A 17,832-nucleotide genomic window follows, 5' to 3' on the forward strand; every position below is an offset into this window, starting at 1 on the left:
TATACTCATAGGTGTTTGCAGAACTGGCTTTCAACGAACACCAGCATTGGGCCAGAATGTTCTGTACAGAAGGGAAAGAGAAAGCTTTGATTACCTGTTCCCCTTGACTCCCAATTCCAGGGACACCCATTGGCCCTTGGGGTCCCACAGGTCCCAAATCTCCCTGTATAGAAAATAAGACAGAAATGTAACCGTAAACCTCATTCTTTCATACTTTGCTAATCTTGAATTGTGCTGAACTGAAATCTAGCTATGCCATAAAAGGGTTCAACATAAAAAGTTAGAAAACTCTCTTTCTTTTAAACAGTGTATAGTTAAAGTTTGCCAAAGTAGTGAATGATATTTTCACTACGTAGTCTAAATTGGTATTTGCACCAGTTTATATTTACCAATCATTTTTCTCACAAGGACCAAAAGTGCCTAAATGGTTATTATAATGACACAAACACTTCCTGTTAGGATCATAACAGAAATATTTAGAAGCCTAATATTCATAGGGTACAAGAAAATCAGGATTTTTCTAAATTTTCTAAATACCTTTTCCCTCCACATCTTGCTAAAATACATTTTAAAAATTAAGAAATTATTTAAGGTAAATGCAACAAAATTAAAGAATAACACCTTTTCCTTCCTTGAAATAAATTTGAAAAACAAATTATCAGTAAGAAGAACACTATCAATCATTCATTCTTCGTGTCTTTCAACAAATACTTGTGAGTGCCATTATGTGCCAGGGATTGTTCCAAACACTGGGGAAGCAACAGTGACCTAAACAGCCAAAAATCTCTGTTTTCACAGAGCTTACATTTTAGTAGGGAAAACAAAGGATAGTAAACAAAATAAATAAGATAAAATAAATATTATGTTGAATAAGGCTAAGTGCTAAGGAGAAAAATAAATTGGGGAAGGAGGAGACAGCTATAATTTTGTGTAAGGTGTCCAGGGATGGCCTCACTAATGAAAGGGAATGAACCAGGTAGAAACAGAAGAAAAAGCATTCCAGGCAAGCAAACATCCAGTACGAGGATGATGCCTAGCACATCCCAGAACAGCAAGGACACAATGAGATGCATATATTTTTTATTTTTTATTTTTTATTTTTTATTTTTTATTTTTTATTTTTAGAAGAAGGCTCTATGCCCAATGTGGGCCTTGAGCTCACAACCCTGAGATTAAGAGTCACGTGCTCTACCAACGAAGCTAGCCAGATGCCTTAGACATTTAAATGTCAATTGTATTTAGGCTACATTAGGATCCATGAACTTGTTCGTAAACAGCTGGAGACTAAACATTATTCTTCAGGGCCATACTGAGGTCTCTGTCATAACTAATTAACGCTGCTTTGGTAGTGAAGAAGCAGCCACAGACATTACTTAACTGAACAGATGTGCCTATTTTCTAAAAACACTTTATAACAGCCAGCCCCATAGTTTGCCAATGCCTGGGATAAATAAATGTTTTTTGAACAAAACTATATCATTAGATCATAGTTCATATAATATCATGGCGTGCCTGGGTGGCTCAGTTGATTAGGTATCCAACTCTTAATCACAGTGTCCTGAGTTCAAGCCCCACATTGGGCTCTATGCTGGGTGTGGAACCTGTTTAAATAAATAAATAAATAAATAAATAAATAAATAAATAAAGTTTCCTGATCTTGTCATTAAGACATGCCCTAGAATATGCTTCTTAGTATTTTACTTTTTGTCAACCCCCAGTCTAAATAAATATCTAAGAAGGAAAAATGTAATGGACTCAAGTTCTAGTTTAAAGCTGGATTATTCTGATACAAAATTTGATTGCTTGTCATCTGGCAGACACTGGGCTAAATGTTTTTGATGCATTATCTCACTTAATCCTCACAAGTACTCTCTAAAGGTAGGCATCCCTATTTTGCAGATGAGGTTAAGTACCTTGCCTCAGTCATACAACTGTTTGATGACAGAGGCAAGATTCAAATTCACTCTCTCTCTGACTCCAGAACCCAACTCATAACCACTATTCTGCAAATATTCAATGAATGCATAAGAAGGATCCTCTTTTGCGCATTATTATTTACATTTAATATCTGTATCAAAACTACTTCCTTGTGTTTTACCCATTACATATTTTGAGAGTCCTTATCATAGAGGTGTTTATCTTATCACTTGAATTACAGACACCAAAGTACTTGAATCTAGTATTATATATAAAAGAATAGGAAAGGAAGAAAGAGGGAAGAGAAAGATAAGATGGTATTGATTTGGTAAGGCAGTAGTATCAGATGAAAGCCTCATAATTACTATGTGATACTGTCTGATATTTCAATGTATTTTCTTTGTATGAGCTCCAGATGTAAAAACAAATATCATGATAACAACACCTGAAAAAGTTAATTTACTGAACTTATAAAACAATAGAACTGGTGTGCTCAGTTCTTACTGCTCCAAAGGAAAAAAAAAAAAAACTTACATATTGTTAGGGTATTTTGGAGCTGGAGCTGAACTATTTGAACCAAGAATTATATTGTAACTAAAATTTGTATAACTCACTATTTACCAGTATCTCTGCTATTTAAAAACAGAGACCTAGACGAGACAGCTATCAGTAAATAAAAGAAATAAGTAATTCAAAATTGAAACACAACACCTAAGATAATAATGAATATAAATTATTATTCTAATATATAATGTGATGATATGCTTATAGTTTAACATATAACTGACTCCAAATTGATATTAGGTCTCTGTTTTTTGCACATTTCTTATATCCTCTCCCCTTCTGGCAGCTTTTCCTTCCCACTGGTCTGTAAGACCTTATCAGCCTCCATAGCTCCTATTACCAGCCTCACCACACTTCTAATCTGGGTATAATCTGCAGTTATTTTAAAGAAAACAAGTAACTAATGAGAAAGAGAAAAGCAATGACAGATAGGCCATGGTATTAAACATAAACAATTTTAGAGAATACTGTCAGATATGGCCATTCAATGTAATGAACTAAGATAAAAGGAAGTCTGCTCCATAGTCATGTCTGAGCACAGACAAAAACAACAACATACAAATTACCCAACCCCAGCAAAATGATCACACATCCCCCTATACTAGCTGAAATGAATGACTGCTACTCTTTTACCAATTAAAGCTAAGCCTGACTCCATTTTTCCCACCTCCTAGATAAGATTCATTAAGATAGCCAGTTTTAAAATTACCTCACTTCCTGACAGCATTTAATCCAAAATCAACTGCTACTTTCTTAGATACTTTCCAAAATCGCCTAACACAAGCCCAAATCCTATAAAAAATCTTTAATCTTCTTACTGAATATTGATGAGTTCCCCATGGTATGTGGCCTCCCTCACTGCACTGAATCTATAAACCTAAGTTTGTTCAACTATATGTGGATCCCTCTTGGTCCTTATTAGAGGGCATCAATGCTAGTTTTCTTAAATGAGTTCTCTTATTTTAGTTCTATTTTAAAGTAATAGTATTTGAGTGAGCACATAAGGATGGACATGCACTTTCTATAATGGGGTCAAGTCAATACATTTTAAAAAACTATTTTCTTTAATAAGAAGAGGTCTGTTTTGCTAATGTTTGGTTTCAAAGCTGCTTAGCTGAAGATAGTTTTACTGGAAGTCAAAACCCAAATAAACGAGACGTTAGTATAAATACACATGATGGGATATCTCAACTCATAATTCATCTTACATAATAATATACCTTGCATATACTTGATTTATAATTAACTGGATACCTGTATGATACGGTCGTCAGGTTGAACACAGTTCATAAATTTACATGCATAAAGAACAGTGAACAAAATATTTTATTGGCATCTTTCCTATTGTATACCCTATATGCAGTACCTTGTCCCCTTTGATTGACAGGCCTTGTAATCCTTGCGGGCCAATTGGTCCTTCAGAGCCTTTTTCACCCTGAAAATATATGGGAGAAATATTAGTATATTAATAAAAATCGGGATTTAAAAACAGTTGAAGCATTCAAAGCATCAGATTCACTACTACTACAAATGGGTAATTCTAGCTGACCCAAAGATTTGTAACTTGCAACAAAATATAATTAGTTTTATGACTCTTAGATAGGAAGAAATCTGTCCAAACAGAACATGTACACAGCATCACTAAAGTTGGAGAAAAGCTCCATTCCTGATATAATCAGATATACCTGGAAATGGAGGACCTATCTAATCATGCAGTACAACAAACAGAATCAATCCTCCATTTCCTTAACACTGCTCAACTAGATCCATCACACAATGAAAATTCATCTTTCGTATTAGTCTATGAATACTTGCTAGTATTGAGTTACTTATTAAACATTTTATATCATAATTTATAAACATTCATTGAAAATTTAGTTTTAGAACAAGTCATAGAAAATCTTCTTGAGGGATGCCTGGGTAGTCAGCGGTTGAATGTCTGCCTTTGGCTCAGGGCACAATCCCGGGGTCCTGGGATCCAGTCCCACCTTGGGCTTCCTGCAGGGAGCCTGCTTCTCCCTCTGCCTATGTCTCTGCCTCTCCCTCTGCCTATGTCTCTGCCTCTCCCTCTATCTGTGTCTCTCATGAATAAATAAATAAAATCTTAAAAAAAGAAAAGAAAATCTTCTTGAATGTACTTTAAGTCACATGACCTGTGTAAATAGCTCTGGTCGTAATGTAATTTCAATGAAGTCATACGTCTTGTGAATTTGTGTGAAAAATAAACCATATGATCAATTAGAAATAGCATTCATGGGCAGCCTGGGTGGCTCAGCGGTTTAGCGCTGCCTTTGGCCCATGGCGTGATCCTGGGGTCCCCCGATGGAGTCCCACGTCGGGCTCCCTGCATGGAGCCTGCTTCTCCCTCTGCCTGTGTCTCTGCCTCTCTCTTTGTGTTTCTCATGAATAAATAAGTAAACTCTTTATTTTTAAAAAAAGAAATAGCATTCATTTCATGGGTTTTTTTAACCCAGAGTAAAATCAAAGAACACGTGCAAGAAACCTAGGAAACAGGAAAATATACCTTTAAGTCCCTCCTTATTTATAATTTATTCACTTTACCTCTACATCATCACAAACTAATCCCAAGTAGCTCGTATAGAAAACTCCCATTGGCCCTGCTGGTTGGGGGATGAAGTATTCTGATTAATGGGTTTTTCTGAAATCTACCACAGAATAAAATTACATAAGATGACCCTAAAATAACCCTGAATATAATGTATTCTTTCTGTGAAGAGATACAGGGTGATGCAGTGCTGTGAGTTGTTATGAATAAAAGTATATCATTATAACATACAGTTGAACCTGTCACTAAGACCCACCCTGCAGCCTGCTTTTTAATATTTCCCTTATTCATTTCTCATTTACTTATGTATCTTAAAAACCCCCACAGACTCTCAAGAGAAATAACCCTGGCTATTTGAATTTCCCAGGTTGTTTGGACTATTTATAAACAGAAATTGACTATATGCCAAAAAATTCAAGAAATTATGTATTATAAAACTTTCTAAAATGTAGCACTAAACTGCTGGTCTGCCTTCTGATAGTGACACTCTGGTTAGGTTAGGGCTTTAGTAATGTCCCCTTTATCTTACCGATGATTTCCATTGATTATGCCAAAATAAGTTTATGAGTTAATGAGGGCCTCTTTTAAAATTCAACCCAGCAGTCACCCACAACTTAGTATGAATTAGGTTGTAACAAATTGATTTTTTTTCTCTAGTTGAAGTTTAGGTTACTCACAGAAAATAGAATTTTGATTCTGGTGGAAGAGGCTAAGAAGGAGATGATATTTTATAGCATGAGGCTGGGATGAGAAGGCCAGATCTTGGTGACCTTACCAAATAGCTGAAATGGAAGTTCTTAGATACTTAGAAAACAGCATCTGCTTCTCTGGGTGGTATGTGTATGCATGCATGTGTGTTTGGGGGAAATAATCAGCAAACTATAGCCCATTGGCTAAATCTGGCCCCCTGCTTGTTTTTATGTAAATAAAGCTTTATTGGAATACAGCCACACTCACTCACTTATACTTAGTTGATGACTGCTTTCATGCTACACCAGCAGAGGTTAAATCATTGTGAAAGATACCATACTGCTCACACAGCCTAAAATATTTATTTTTTGGCGCTTTACAGAAAAAGCTTGCCAACCCATGATCCAGAGGAACTGGAGCACCAAGAATTATACATGGGAGCAGTAGAAACATTTAAAATCTCAATTGCCAGGTAAAAGATACATTTTTCATAGCATTTTGCTTCTCATGATAACAAGGTAATTCCAGTTCTGTCCTCCCACACATATTTTCTTTTTTTTTTAATAATAAACTTATTTTTTATTGGTGTTCAATTTGCCAACATACAGAATAACACCCAGTGCTCATCCCATCAAGTGCCCCCCTCAGTGCCCGCCACCCAGTCACCCCCACCCCCCGCCCTCCTCCCCTTCCATCATATTTTCTTTCTTATTATACTAATGACAATATGATTACACATTGGTTTATTAGTTTCTTATCTATGTTTCCAAAACAAAGCTGCAAGTAAAGTTCTGTCAAAGCTATGCTCAATAACTTAACTTTTGGGCATAAAGATGCTTTTTATCACTATGCTTGAATGACTACAAACTATGAGAGTTTTCTCATTTCACATGCAATAATTCTATCAAGTAAAATCTGTTAATTAGTTACTTATAATTGCAAATTTCACTACAGTTTCGTGTCAAGGGAAAATTTACATATTGCTTCCTTTAGGTAGGGTGAAGATGGTCAGGAAAATATCTTCAACTTCTGATCATGGCCAGGACACATTCTTTAAAGTTGTAAATCATGACCATGCAAGGCAAAGCACTTTTTTCATAGCCCAGAATGTATTGTTACCTTTGGCCCTGGAAATCCTTCTCCTGGTAAGCCCCTCTCTCCTGGTGCTCCCTCAGGACCACGGGGACCCTGTTGAGGAGACGAGAGAATGAGGAGCAGGTAATGAGCAGGAAAGAGAGAGTGGGAGGGGTAGAGAGAGAAGGGAGAAGGAAGGAAGGAAGGAAGGAAGGAAGGAAGGAAGGAAGGAAGGAAGGAAGGAAGGAAGGAAGAAATGGTCATATCTTGATTCACACGGGCATGCGGCGGTGGGACTCCTTCTAGCAAACTCTACACTGATCAGTAGAATCATAGAGTTGTGAAGAACAATATTCCCTTTGTATTACTCATTCCAGTTGATTGGTAGAAGATGTTCTATCCCAGTGTCCTCAAATTAGGGGAAAATGGAAATTAAGTGATGATTCAGAATAAGGATTAGGAAATAAATCCTATGAGGAAAGTCTAAAAATCTAGGACTCTGTGGTCTGGAGAAAGTTGCAGAGTGATTACACAATTGAAAAATATTGGGGGGAAAAAAGAAAGAAAAATATCAGGAGACCTCTGTGAAGAAATCACGGCACAGCTGCTTTAAAACATTGAATTCTGTTTACACATGTTTTAATTTCTATCCTGATACATTTGGATTCAAACTTGTATTTTTTCAAGGACTGCTGGAATCCACTGGAGGTTTATGTGCAAAGAGGAATCTCGATAGCATCTTTCAGGGGAAGCACGGTTTTTGATCTCAGTGATTCAAATTAAGAAGTCCAGGTAGCTTTTGCTCAGAAAGGCACTTGGGAAATCAGGTGAAGATTTCTCATAGAAGGAAAGAAAAACAACACAGTTTCAAGCTTTGAAGTGGACTGGCTTGAAACACACTAATTGAAAAATAAAAGACAACAGCAAGATACTCGAAGTTGGAATTTTAAAAAGGCAACAAATTTTCCCTGTCTTTATTCTTGGCCAGAAGGCAACAAAGCAGAAAAGTAACTAACAAGAATCTTAGAAGCACAAACTGAAGCTTTTCCCCTAATAGATCTAAAAAGATAATTAGGGCTTGCTTGGCAGGGAAGTGAACCTAAGATAGAATAAAGTCTACTGAGTTGCCCAGAAACTCCAAAGCCAGCACACTGCAGACACTGAACCATCTGGGTGCTCCGAATGCAATAAGCCAGAGTAATCTGAGAGGCACTGTCTCCTGAAGCCTGGTAGCAGGAGTAGGAGGCAGCATTTGCTAATCAGTGACTAGAGATTTGTAAACATGAAAGCCAACTGTACCCCATGTTTAATTTTTTTGCCTTTCCCTAATATTATATATTTTAAAAGACAGCCTCCTTCAGAATTTATGCATCACCAATTTCGTAAAGACTTTAATTAAAGGAAAAAGCTAACATTTAATTCAATTTAAATTGCTCTGCTTATGGGAAACCTAGCTTTTAACGACCTGAGACCTTAATCAAAGCACTAATATCCATGACAGCTCGCTCTAATGCTAGAGCAATTAACTAGGGGAAAAAATAAATATAAGCATGAAAACTAGATTGCAAACTAGAAAGGCAAGTGCCTAGCTAACATCATGTAATTTAACAACAACAACAACAAAAATTCAACAAATTATTCCTCTTTCCCAATGATGAAACAAATGAAAATAGCACAATTTACATTAAATGCAAAGAAGTCTTTTTCCAGCTCACTCAAATTGTTTCCATTCATTCAGCAAATACTGACCTAATGGGTGCAAGGCACTGTGCTAAATTCTGGGAATAGTAGACAGACCTGCTCCCTTGTCTCATAGAGCTTACAGTCTTTCACAATAATTGAAGGCATATTATGGTGTCATCCAGATAGAGGTTCAAGTCCTAGCTCTGCTGTGTGTTAGCAGTGTGATCTTCAACAAAGATTTTAATCTCTCTAAAGTTCAGCATCCTTATCATAATGGTGATAGCAACAGTATGTACCTACATCAACCATAGGTATTACTCTAAGGGTTAGGTCAGAGAGACTTAAAGCTCTCATATACTGAGCACTCAATAAATGTTGGCTATCACTATCAAAATTATTTTACTTGAATCTTGTGATTATGAAGAATATCCTTTCATGGCATATTTAGGAATAAAGTAGCCTCAACAAATGGTTTACAGTAGGCAATATGGAGAGAGGGCTGCTGCACAGCATAAGCACTGAACCCTCCTTCCATTCCTGCATTTCTAGAGTATACCAGCCAAGGTGAGAGTGATGGCTTTGAGGAGCCATGTGTTCCAATCTGCTGAGAACAGAGGACAAATACTCATGAGTAGTCACTTAAAGGAATTTTAAAAAGCAGTGATCTAAGGTTTAATTACTATAAACTGTTGGAGTAATATTCCACATCATCAGTACATTCTCCTATTTTCCAGCTTAACAGAATGGAAGATGATTTCTTGGTTAAGAGAAAGAGCAGGTACTTTGGTTAGATGAACTGCACTTTATTATGACAGTACTCATGGATTATTTTTAAAAGACAGAAATGCCTCTCTAAAAAATTCACAGTGTCCTTTTCAAAAGCCATGAGGACCAATTATAATTATGGCACACTTATCTGACTTCTCATGAATGCCACTAATAAAAAAATAATGGAGGAATCTAATTATCAGTTAACAGTCTGACCAATGAAATGCTTTATTTGAGACATTAATGAGATAAAATGTGATTATCCATTATCTTATATTTTTCTTTATGATCTCACTAGTGTGGATAATCAATAAAAGTGGTTTTAACATACATTGCAAGCATTAAAAATAAATATGCTAAATAATAATAAAAATTGCCCATAATATTCAAACAGTACCATGTAATTTTTTAAACTCACAGTATTTATAGTTGTACATCAGGAAGTATTTTTTACTAATAGTGCTCTGAATATACTTGTACAAAAAAGTAAAAACCCAAAATCACTTGAAATCATTTAGACAAAGGAACAAACATAAAGGACCTTTGCAGAATTTTTTAGTCCCAAAGTAAGTCTCTATGTTACTTCTAAATAATTCAAAAACTCACAATGTTGGGTTTTTATTATGATATTTTGGTGCAAAACATTTTCATACATTGTGATCTGCCCCACCTTTGTTATGATTTCAGTTCCCAATTAAACCACAGACTTCATAGTGTTACTGTGATTTGTATAATTGTGGCTTAGAAAGCAAACAAACAAGAACTTCATATCCTGACAGTATTGTGAAAACTCTCTAGCTACAAACAAAAAGGCAAGTAATACAAATTTTTCTTTAATAAGAAATTTTAAAGGCATAGCTGAAGTCACAGGGCTCCAAAACAAAAGGAGAGTGGAACATAGAACTGATGCTATGGCCATCCTGGGTGAAGAGTGTGGTTGTTTGGTGGAAATAAGTCTAGAAAATCTAAGAGAACTGGGAGCAAGGATTTTGGCTCACTCAATGGAAAATGAGGACAGAATTAGAGCTGAGATCTCCGCGTAAAGCTAGGCTCTGTGCTGGGCACAGACCCTGCCTAATACTCACTCACTCTCTCTCTCTGCCCCTCTACACCCCCTACCCCCATGCACACTCTCTCTCTCTTAAAAAAAAAAAAGCCTATGGTCAGTATATTAATTTTAGGATCAGATACCAATACTGATGACATTTCAAGCTTGTTAGCTAAAAGCACATCTTAAAAGTTCAATAACCAGGGGCACCTGAGTGGCTTAGTTGGTTAGGCATCTGACTTCAGCTCAGGTCATGATCTCAGAGTCCTGGGATCCAGCCCTACATCGGGTGCCATCGGGTGCATGAAGCGCACAACAGCCACACTGGGTCCCTATTGGGTTCTGCGCTCAGTGGGGAGTCTGCTTGTCCCTCTGGCCCTTCCCTGGCTCGTGCACACGCTCTCTTTCTCAAATAAATAAAATATTTTCTTAAAAGTTCAATAACCATATATACATACATGTAGATATATGCATACATGCATGTGTATATAAAAATACACACACATATTCTTATACGTAGGTGCTTTCTAGTTAGATTTTTTTAATATTAAATTTTGAGGGCTCTTTATACAGTTTTAATATAAATCCTTTGTCAGATGTGTGGTTTGCAAATACTTTCTCCTGGTCAGTAGCTTTTCTTTTCACCCTTTTAACAGAGTTACAGGACAAACACTTTCACTGTCCAGGAGTCCAACTAATCAATTTTTTTCTTTTTTGGATCATGTTTTTTTGTGACATGTCTAAGAAATCTTCACTAAGCAGTAGGTCCCAAAGATTTTCCCTCATGTTTAATTCAAAAGTTTTCTAGTCTTATATTTCACACTTAAGTCTATGAGCCATGTTGAGTTCCTTTTTTATAAGGTGTGTGTGAAACTTACTTAAGTTGAGGTTCATTTTTTTGTGTGTATGGATATCCAATTGGTTCAGCACCATTTGTTGAAAAAGTTATGCTTCCTTCATTGAATTGTTTTTGCATTTTTATCAAAAAAATCAGTATGTGGGTCCATGCCTGGGTTCTCTATTCTATTCCATTGATTGTGTTTTTACAATTCGCCAGATCTGTACAATCTTGATTACTAGAGCTACGTGAATAAAACACTTTCTTCAACTTTTTCTTTTTGAAAATTGCTTTTAACTAATCCAACTCCTTTGACTTTATATATAAATTTTAAAATAATCTCATCCATATCTATAACAAAAATCTTACTGAGATATTTACAAAGACTTGCATTAAACCTTAAATCAATTTAAGGAGATTGACAGCTTTATGGTGTCAAGTCTTCAATCCATGAACATGGTGTGTCTCTCAATTTATTAAATATTCATCAGTGTTTTGTAGTATTTAGGATGCAAGTCCTATATATTTTTATTAAATTTATACCCAAGTATTTCTATTTTTTAAAGACTATAAATGCTATTATATTTTACATTTTTATTTCTGTGTCCGTTTATAGAATATAGATATAAAATTAAATTTGTCTGTTCTCTGTATCTATGAGATTGGTTTGTGTTTTTTTTGTTTGTTTGTTTGTTTTTAAGGTTCCACATATAAGAGAGACCATATGGTATTTGCCTTTCTCTGTCTGACTTATTTCAGTTAGTATAATGCCCACAAAGTCCATCCACCATGTTGTTGAAAATGGCAAATGGCAAGACTTCATTCTTTTTTATGACTGAATAGTAACCCACTTTCCTATATATATACAGTAGTAATCCATTATATATATTGTGAGACATATACATGAGATACATATAGACAGAGATAATTTCTTTTTTTTTTAAGATTTTATTTTTTTATTTTTTTATTTGATGGAGAGAGAAAAGGAGTGCACACAAGCAGGGAGAGCGGTAGAAGAGGGAGAAGAAGTAGGCTCTCCACCAAGCAGGGAGCCTGATGCAGAGCTCAATCTCAGGACTGTGGGCAGATGATTAACCAATTTAGCCACCCAGGTACCCCAACAACTTCTTTACCCATTTATCTATTAACGACCATTCCGTTTGATTCCCTATATTGGCTATTGTAAATAGCAATGAACATGAGGATGCATATATCTTTTAGTGGTTAATGGTTTTATTTTCTTTGAATAAATACCTAGAAGTGGAATGGCTGGATCATATAGTGATTCCATTTTTAATTTTTTGAGGAACCTCCATATTGTTTCCACAGTGGCTAGGCCAATTACATCCCCACCAATGGTGCATGAGGGTTCCCTTTTCTCCACATCCTCACCAACACTTGTTATTCTTGTATTTTTTTTAACAGTCATTCTAACAGATATGAAGTGACATCTCATTTTGATTTTGATTTGCATACCTGTTGGCCATTTGTACATCTTCTTTGCAAAAATATCTACTCAAGTCTTCTGCCTGTCCTTCGATTGATTTTTTTGTTGATATTATTGAGTTGTATGAGTTCTTTATATATTTTGGATATTATAAGATATATGATTTGAAAATATTTTCTCCCATTCTGTAGATTGCCTTTTATTTTGTTGATGGCTTCCTTTAATGTGCAGAAGCTTTCTGGTTTGATCTAGTACAGACTTGTTTATTTTTGCTTTTGTCTTTTTTTTTTTTTTTTTACTTTGGGCATTAAATTCAAAACATCATTGCTAAGACCTATGTTAAGGAGCCTACTGCTCATGTTTTCTTCTAGGAGTTTTATGGTTGTACACTCAAGACTCAAATCCATTTTGAGTTAATTTTTTGTGTATGGTATAAAATAGTGGTCCAGTTTACCCAATATCACTTATTAAAAAGACTGTCCTTTCCCCAGTGTATATTCTTGGCTTCTTTGTTGTAAATTAATTGACCATATATGTGTGAATTTATTTATGGGCTCTCTATTCTGTTCCATTTGTCTAGAGTCTGCTTTTGTGCTAACATCCTGTTTTGATTGCTATAGCTTTGTAATATATTTAGAAATCAGAAAGTGTGATGCCTCCACCTTTGTTTTTCTTTCTTAAGATTGCTTTGGCTATTCAGGATCTTTTATGGTTCCATACAAATTTAAAGGTTGTTTGTCTGTTTCCATGGAAAATACCATTGGAGTTTTCATAGGGATTGCATCGAATCTGTAGATTGCTTTGGGTAGTATGGACATTTTAACAATATTAATTCCTCCAATTTGATTCAGTTTTTTTTATATTTACCTCAATGAGTTAGTTACTGTTCTTTTCTGGGAGAATAATGATGACTTGAAAAGCTAAGAGCATTTCTATACTAGGATAGTCATGTTTTATTCATTTCTTCTCCAGATATCTTTTGACAGAAACACTTTTTTTTCTTCTGCAAAAATAGTAAACTTCAAAGCTCCATAAGCTAGAAGCTGCAAATAGCACAGGTATTACCTGTCTACCTTCATCAGTCCTAGTGTTAGAGTATGCTCATAAACTCATAAGCTAGATAATGAGCAAGGTCCTTATTCTCAATGATTTTCTCATGATTACATGAAAGTCAGTTACAAAGTATAGACCTTAGGCCTGAATCCAGTTCTCCTATCTCCTAGGAGATTTTGACACATGACATCTCTTTCTTTCTTGGACAAGCTGATTAATCTTGTGAGAGATTTCAGTAAGAGAGAGAGAGAGCCAGTTGTACATATCGTGCCATGCATGCGTGTGTGTGTGTGTGTGTGTGTGTGTGTGTGTGTGGCTCTATTTCAAGTCTTATGAAAAATAACACTTGGATCTGACACTTGCATATTTTTTTGTCTTTTGTTATCCCCAAAGATGCAAGACGGGCTTAATTTAACCATTTAGTCTAACCACAAAAGGCACATGAGAACTATATTTGTACTTTCTATTCCATCTAAAATTTCTTGCTACTTACTGGCTGGCCTGGCTCACCGATGCCGATTGGTCCTGGTGCCCCTGTTCTTCCTTCCTGACCCCTTTCCCCCTAAGAGAAAGAAATATAAAATGAAGATTTGAGTTTTTAAAGAAAGAATAAACATAGCACAAGATACTCTGGAGATTTCAACAAGGATATGTGTTGCACAATAGTCAAGCTTTTCACAATCATAAAGATAAAAAAAAATTCTGGAGGAGGAGAAATGGCTGAAATTTAAGGGAACAAATTACTCTAAAATGTTCATCATCCCTTCTTGTATAAGTGCCATACACCACTTTTAGCTTTCAGAAGCTATTGTGTAGCAATTGGAAGGATGGACTGTATTCAATTCATTTGAGTTACTGAAAGGACCAAGCTAACAATGCTTGTGCTGTTCCCTGCCCTTCTCACCATCATCCTGGAATGCCATCCTCTTCTTGTCCTCATTCTGTTCCATTTTACCTCTCCTTTCAGCCCTGTTTCATGTTTGATCTCCTTCAGAATCTTTTTCTGATCACCTTGCCAATACAAACTCCACCTTCCCTGGAGTCTCAATATGCTTACTGTTTAAATGCTATCCATGGTGATACTTGATTATATTAGATGTGCCTGTTTTGTACCACTCTCTATTTTAGTCCCGCATCAAAGTCTTACTGTCCCAATGACATAGAAAAGCCATTTAAAATAAGCACTTCTGTTCTGTGACATCCTGCATGATGCAGTGCACTGCAGGGTGTTAGATATTCTGGTACTTTCTAGTTCCCTACAAACCTTTCTATCAACACTTACTTATTCAGTGTGGTGGTCCTTCTGGTTTCTGTCCCTCTATGCTTATTTAATGTGAACAGGTGATAGTTCATATGTTAAGATGTTTCACATCCCAATATCACTCTTGCATGTTAACATTTAAATTCCATGAAATCTCAACAGAACTAGATGTACATTGGCAAGAGGGTGGGTATTTGGAGGCAAGGCAAATTTTTTATACCAATCGAATAAAAAAATACATTGTGGTAACTGCCCCAGTGTCCAAGCACCCAGACTGTAAGTACCTTCTATACGCAGCCTCTTTGCATCTAGAGGGCAAAGCTGAGCAGAGTTTGAATAACAGCATCGCCAACTCTTGTAATAAATTCAGTACTCATTAATGGGGAAAAAGGCAAGAATCATTACCTTAATACCTTGCTGTCCAATACCAGGGGCTCCTGGAGGACCATCAGGACCAGGGGGACCTGGTTCACCCTGGAGGAAGAAACAGTTACACATTAGGTCAACTCAACAGTATTTGTTGAACAGTTCTTACATGAAAAGTGATGCAGTAGAAGCTTTGAGGGCAAATCTAAGTGAGATCTGGGACATAATCACTGTCCTCAAAGTCTTTATAATCCAGTTGGAAGGACAACATAGACCCAGGATTGAATTAACCACCAGACACAGCAGGCACAGTATCTAGGGTCCATGAATGTGTTTCCATTTTAATGTTTAAAATCAGAATAAAAAATTAAAAAATAATAATGGTGAATACATAACAATGAATCCAGTCTAGATTAAATTTGTCTTTCTGCCAGCTCAGTTGTAATATATAATTTTTAACATTTTTTATGGAAAAAGAGGCCCACAAAAGCAAAAATTTTTAGGATCCTGCAGCCCTCATTTGTTTGCTCAACAAATATTTATTCTGTCCTTCTGACAGACACATTTGTTTCCTACTCAATGACCATCCTTTCCTTTCTTTCCCTCCTTACTATTAGAACTCTGACCTCTTCATGTCCATGAATAGCTATTCTTCACACTCAGGGCTGTAGGATGAATGATAATTGGTTCAGTGCAAGTCTAGAATCTCCTTTCCCTTTGCTACTGGCTGGTCCTCTGGCTTAGTTCCAACAGATGAGATAAGGGGATGTTATTAGGTACAAAGAGAAAGCTTTTGCCTCTACTTCTTCTTTCCTAGTTGGAGATATGGTAGCTGTCTTGTAACCATGAGGTAACAATCTCTCAGACTAATGCTAACCATTGAAGAGGATGATGCAGAGAAACATTTTTAACTGCCCTAGCTCCTGGAAAACCTCACTGCACTTGATCAAGCAAAACCTCATTGAGCTATCTACCTTCAAACCTTCTGTTTAATAAACAACAAGAATTCTTATGGTGTAAGCCACAATTAATCAAGATGTCTGTTATTAGAAGCCAGGTGAATTTTCAATTAATAGTCTGCTATGTGGCAGGCCCATCCTAGAATTCAAGCATCACAGAACTGAACATTGATGCACTCAAACTTCTACATTTCATGAGTGAGGAACCTGAGTCCCAGGGAGGTTATATGGCCTTCCCAAATTCACACTCAGTATCACCCACAGGAACATGGCTCTTCAGGTTTCTCAAATTTCTGGTTGTGTGGCATGTTGATAGGGGAAAGCAGAGTGGCTATTGATTAAAATTTCTTTTTCTTATTTTTTTCTGTTTACCAAAATAATGTATCTTCATTATAGAAAATTTGCTATAATTATCCATTTATAACGACTACTGATTTCTGGTACATTTCCTTCTAGTTCTTTATGTACACGACATACCTCTATTTTATGTTGAAGAAGATTTCTAAATCCTCTCATATTTGAGTTAATGAATCCTTGTCATTTAAAATTTCATCCAACTTACAGATTTCTCTCTTCTCTTCATCCTTGTGTTAAGCAACAGTAAAACGGAACAAGAAGTTGAGACAAACTTTCTCCAGATTGAGGGGAACAAAAGAATTGTCACCAATGTTAAAGACTCAATTTTCCCTGGAGGCTTGTGATTTTGAGGAGGACTCTTACTAACTAAAGCAATGTCCTATTGATATGATAGGGGCATTATGTTAAGGAAGTCTATGGACTTTAATCAATTGCAAAAGGGAAAAAGAAGGGACAAGAAGAGGGGTCAGAGTCATATCAGCTCCCCAAAAGATATGCCCAGGCTCAAAATCATAACAAAGAAAATCTGTCACAAAATCTGTTGATTGTTAGAGTTTATGATGCTTTGGCATTTGAGTGGACTGGATCTAAAGGTACCTTCAGTTCTTTCTTTTTCTTTCTTTCTTTCTTTCTTTCTTTCTTTCTTTCTTTCTTTCTTTCAAGATTTTTATTTCTTTGAGAGAGAGAGAGAGACCACAAGCCAGGGGGAGAGGCAGAGGGAGAAGCAGACTCCTCACTGAGCAGGGAGCTCAATGCGGGCCTCGATCCCATGACCCTGGGATCATGACCCAAGCCAAAGGCAGCCGCCTAACCGACTGAGCCACCCAGGCACCCCCAGTTCATTCTTTTAACTATAAGTCAATTTGGCAGATACATCAACTTAAATTTTCCATTTAAAATTCAAAGTTGTACTTATTTTTATATGTATATTAAATGTTCTGGAGCAGCCAGATAATCACCATTCTTAGCTGTTACTTGGTCTCGGCCATGGAATTTCTCCATAAATAATATTAGACAGAAAGGTTCTCCCAAATTTGGAGCTGTTCTCTCTCTCTCTCTCTCTCTCTCTCTCTCTCTCTCTCTCTCTCCCCCTCTCCTTTTTTTTTTTTTTTTTTTTTTTTTTGTAGCTGTTCTCTTGACCTCAAAGGTTAAGTGGTAGAGAATATTTGGCTTCCTAATTTAGATTCCAAATTTTCACTTCAAAGAAACTTTTTCTTAAAATTTCCTGTGCCACACCCTTG

General features: G+C 36.2%; 1 protein-coding gene across 2 annotated transcripts in view; it reads right to left on the reverse strand.

Moving 5' to 3' along the window:
- The window catches only part of COL28A1 (collagen type XXVIII alpha 1 chain), a 162,057-nt gene that overhangs the window by 100,730 nt on the left and 43,495 nt on the right, over positions 1 to 17,832 (reverse strand). For both annotated transcript variants that reach the window (XM_041728092.1, XM_041728093.1), the window contains 5 exons: positions 15,315 to 15,383; positions 14,142 to 14,210; positions 6,857 to 6,925; positions 3,848 to 3,916; positions 95 to 163 (listed from right to left, as the gene is read on the reverse strand). In XM_041728092.1, coding sequence (XP_041584026.1) covers positions 95 to 163; positions 3,848 to 3,916; positions 6,857 to 6,925; positions 14,142 to 14,210; positions 15,315 to 15,383 — 345 coding nt within the window. The remainder of the gene's footprint in view (positions 1 to 94; positions 164 to 3,847; positions 3,917 to 6,856; positions 6,926 to 14,141; positions 14,211 to 15,314; positions 15,384 to 17,832) is intronic.

This window comes from Vulpes lagopus, chromosome 13 (assembly GCF_018345385.1).
Source record: "Vulpes lagopus strain Blue_001 chromosome 13, ASM1834538v1, whole genome shotgun sequence".
Classification (NCBI taxonomy): Eukaryota; Metazoa; Chordata; class Mammalia; order Carnivora; family Canidae; genus Vulpes; species Vulpes lagopus.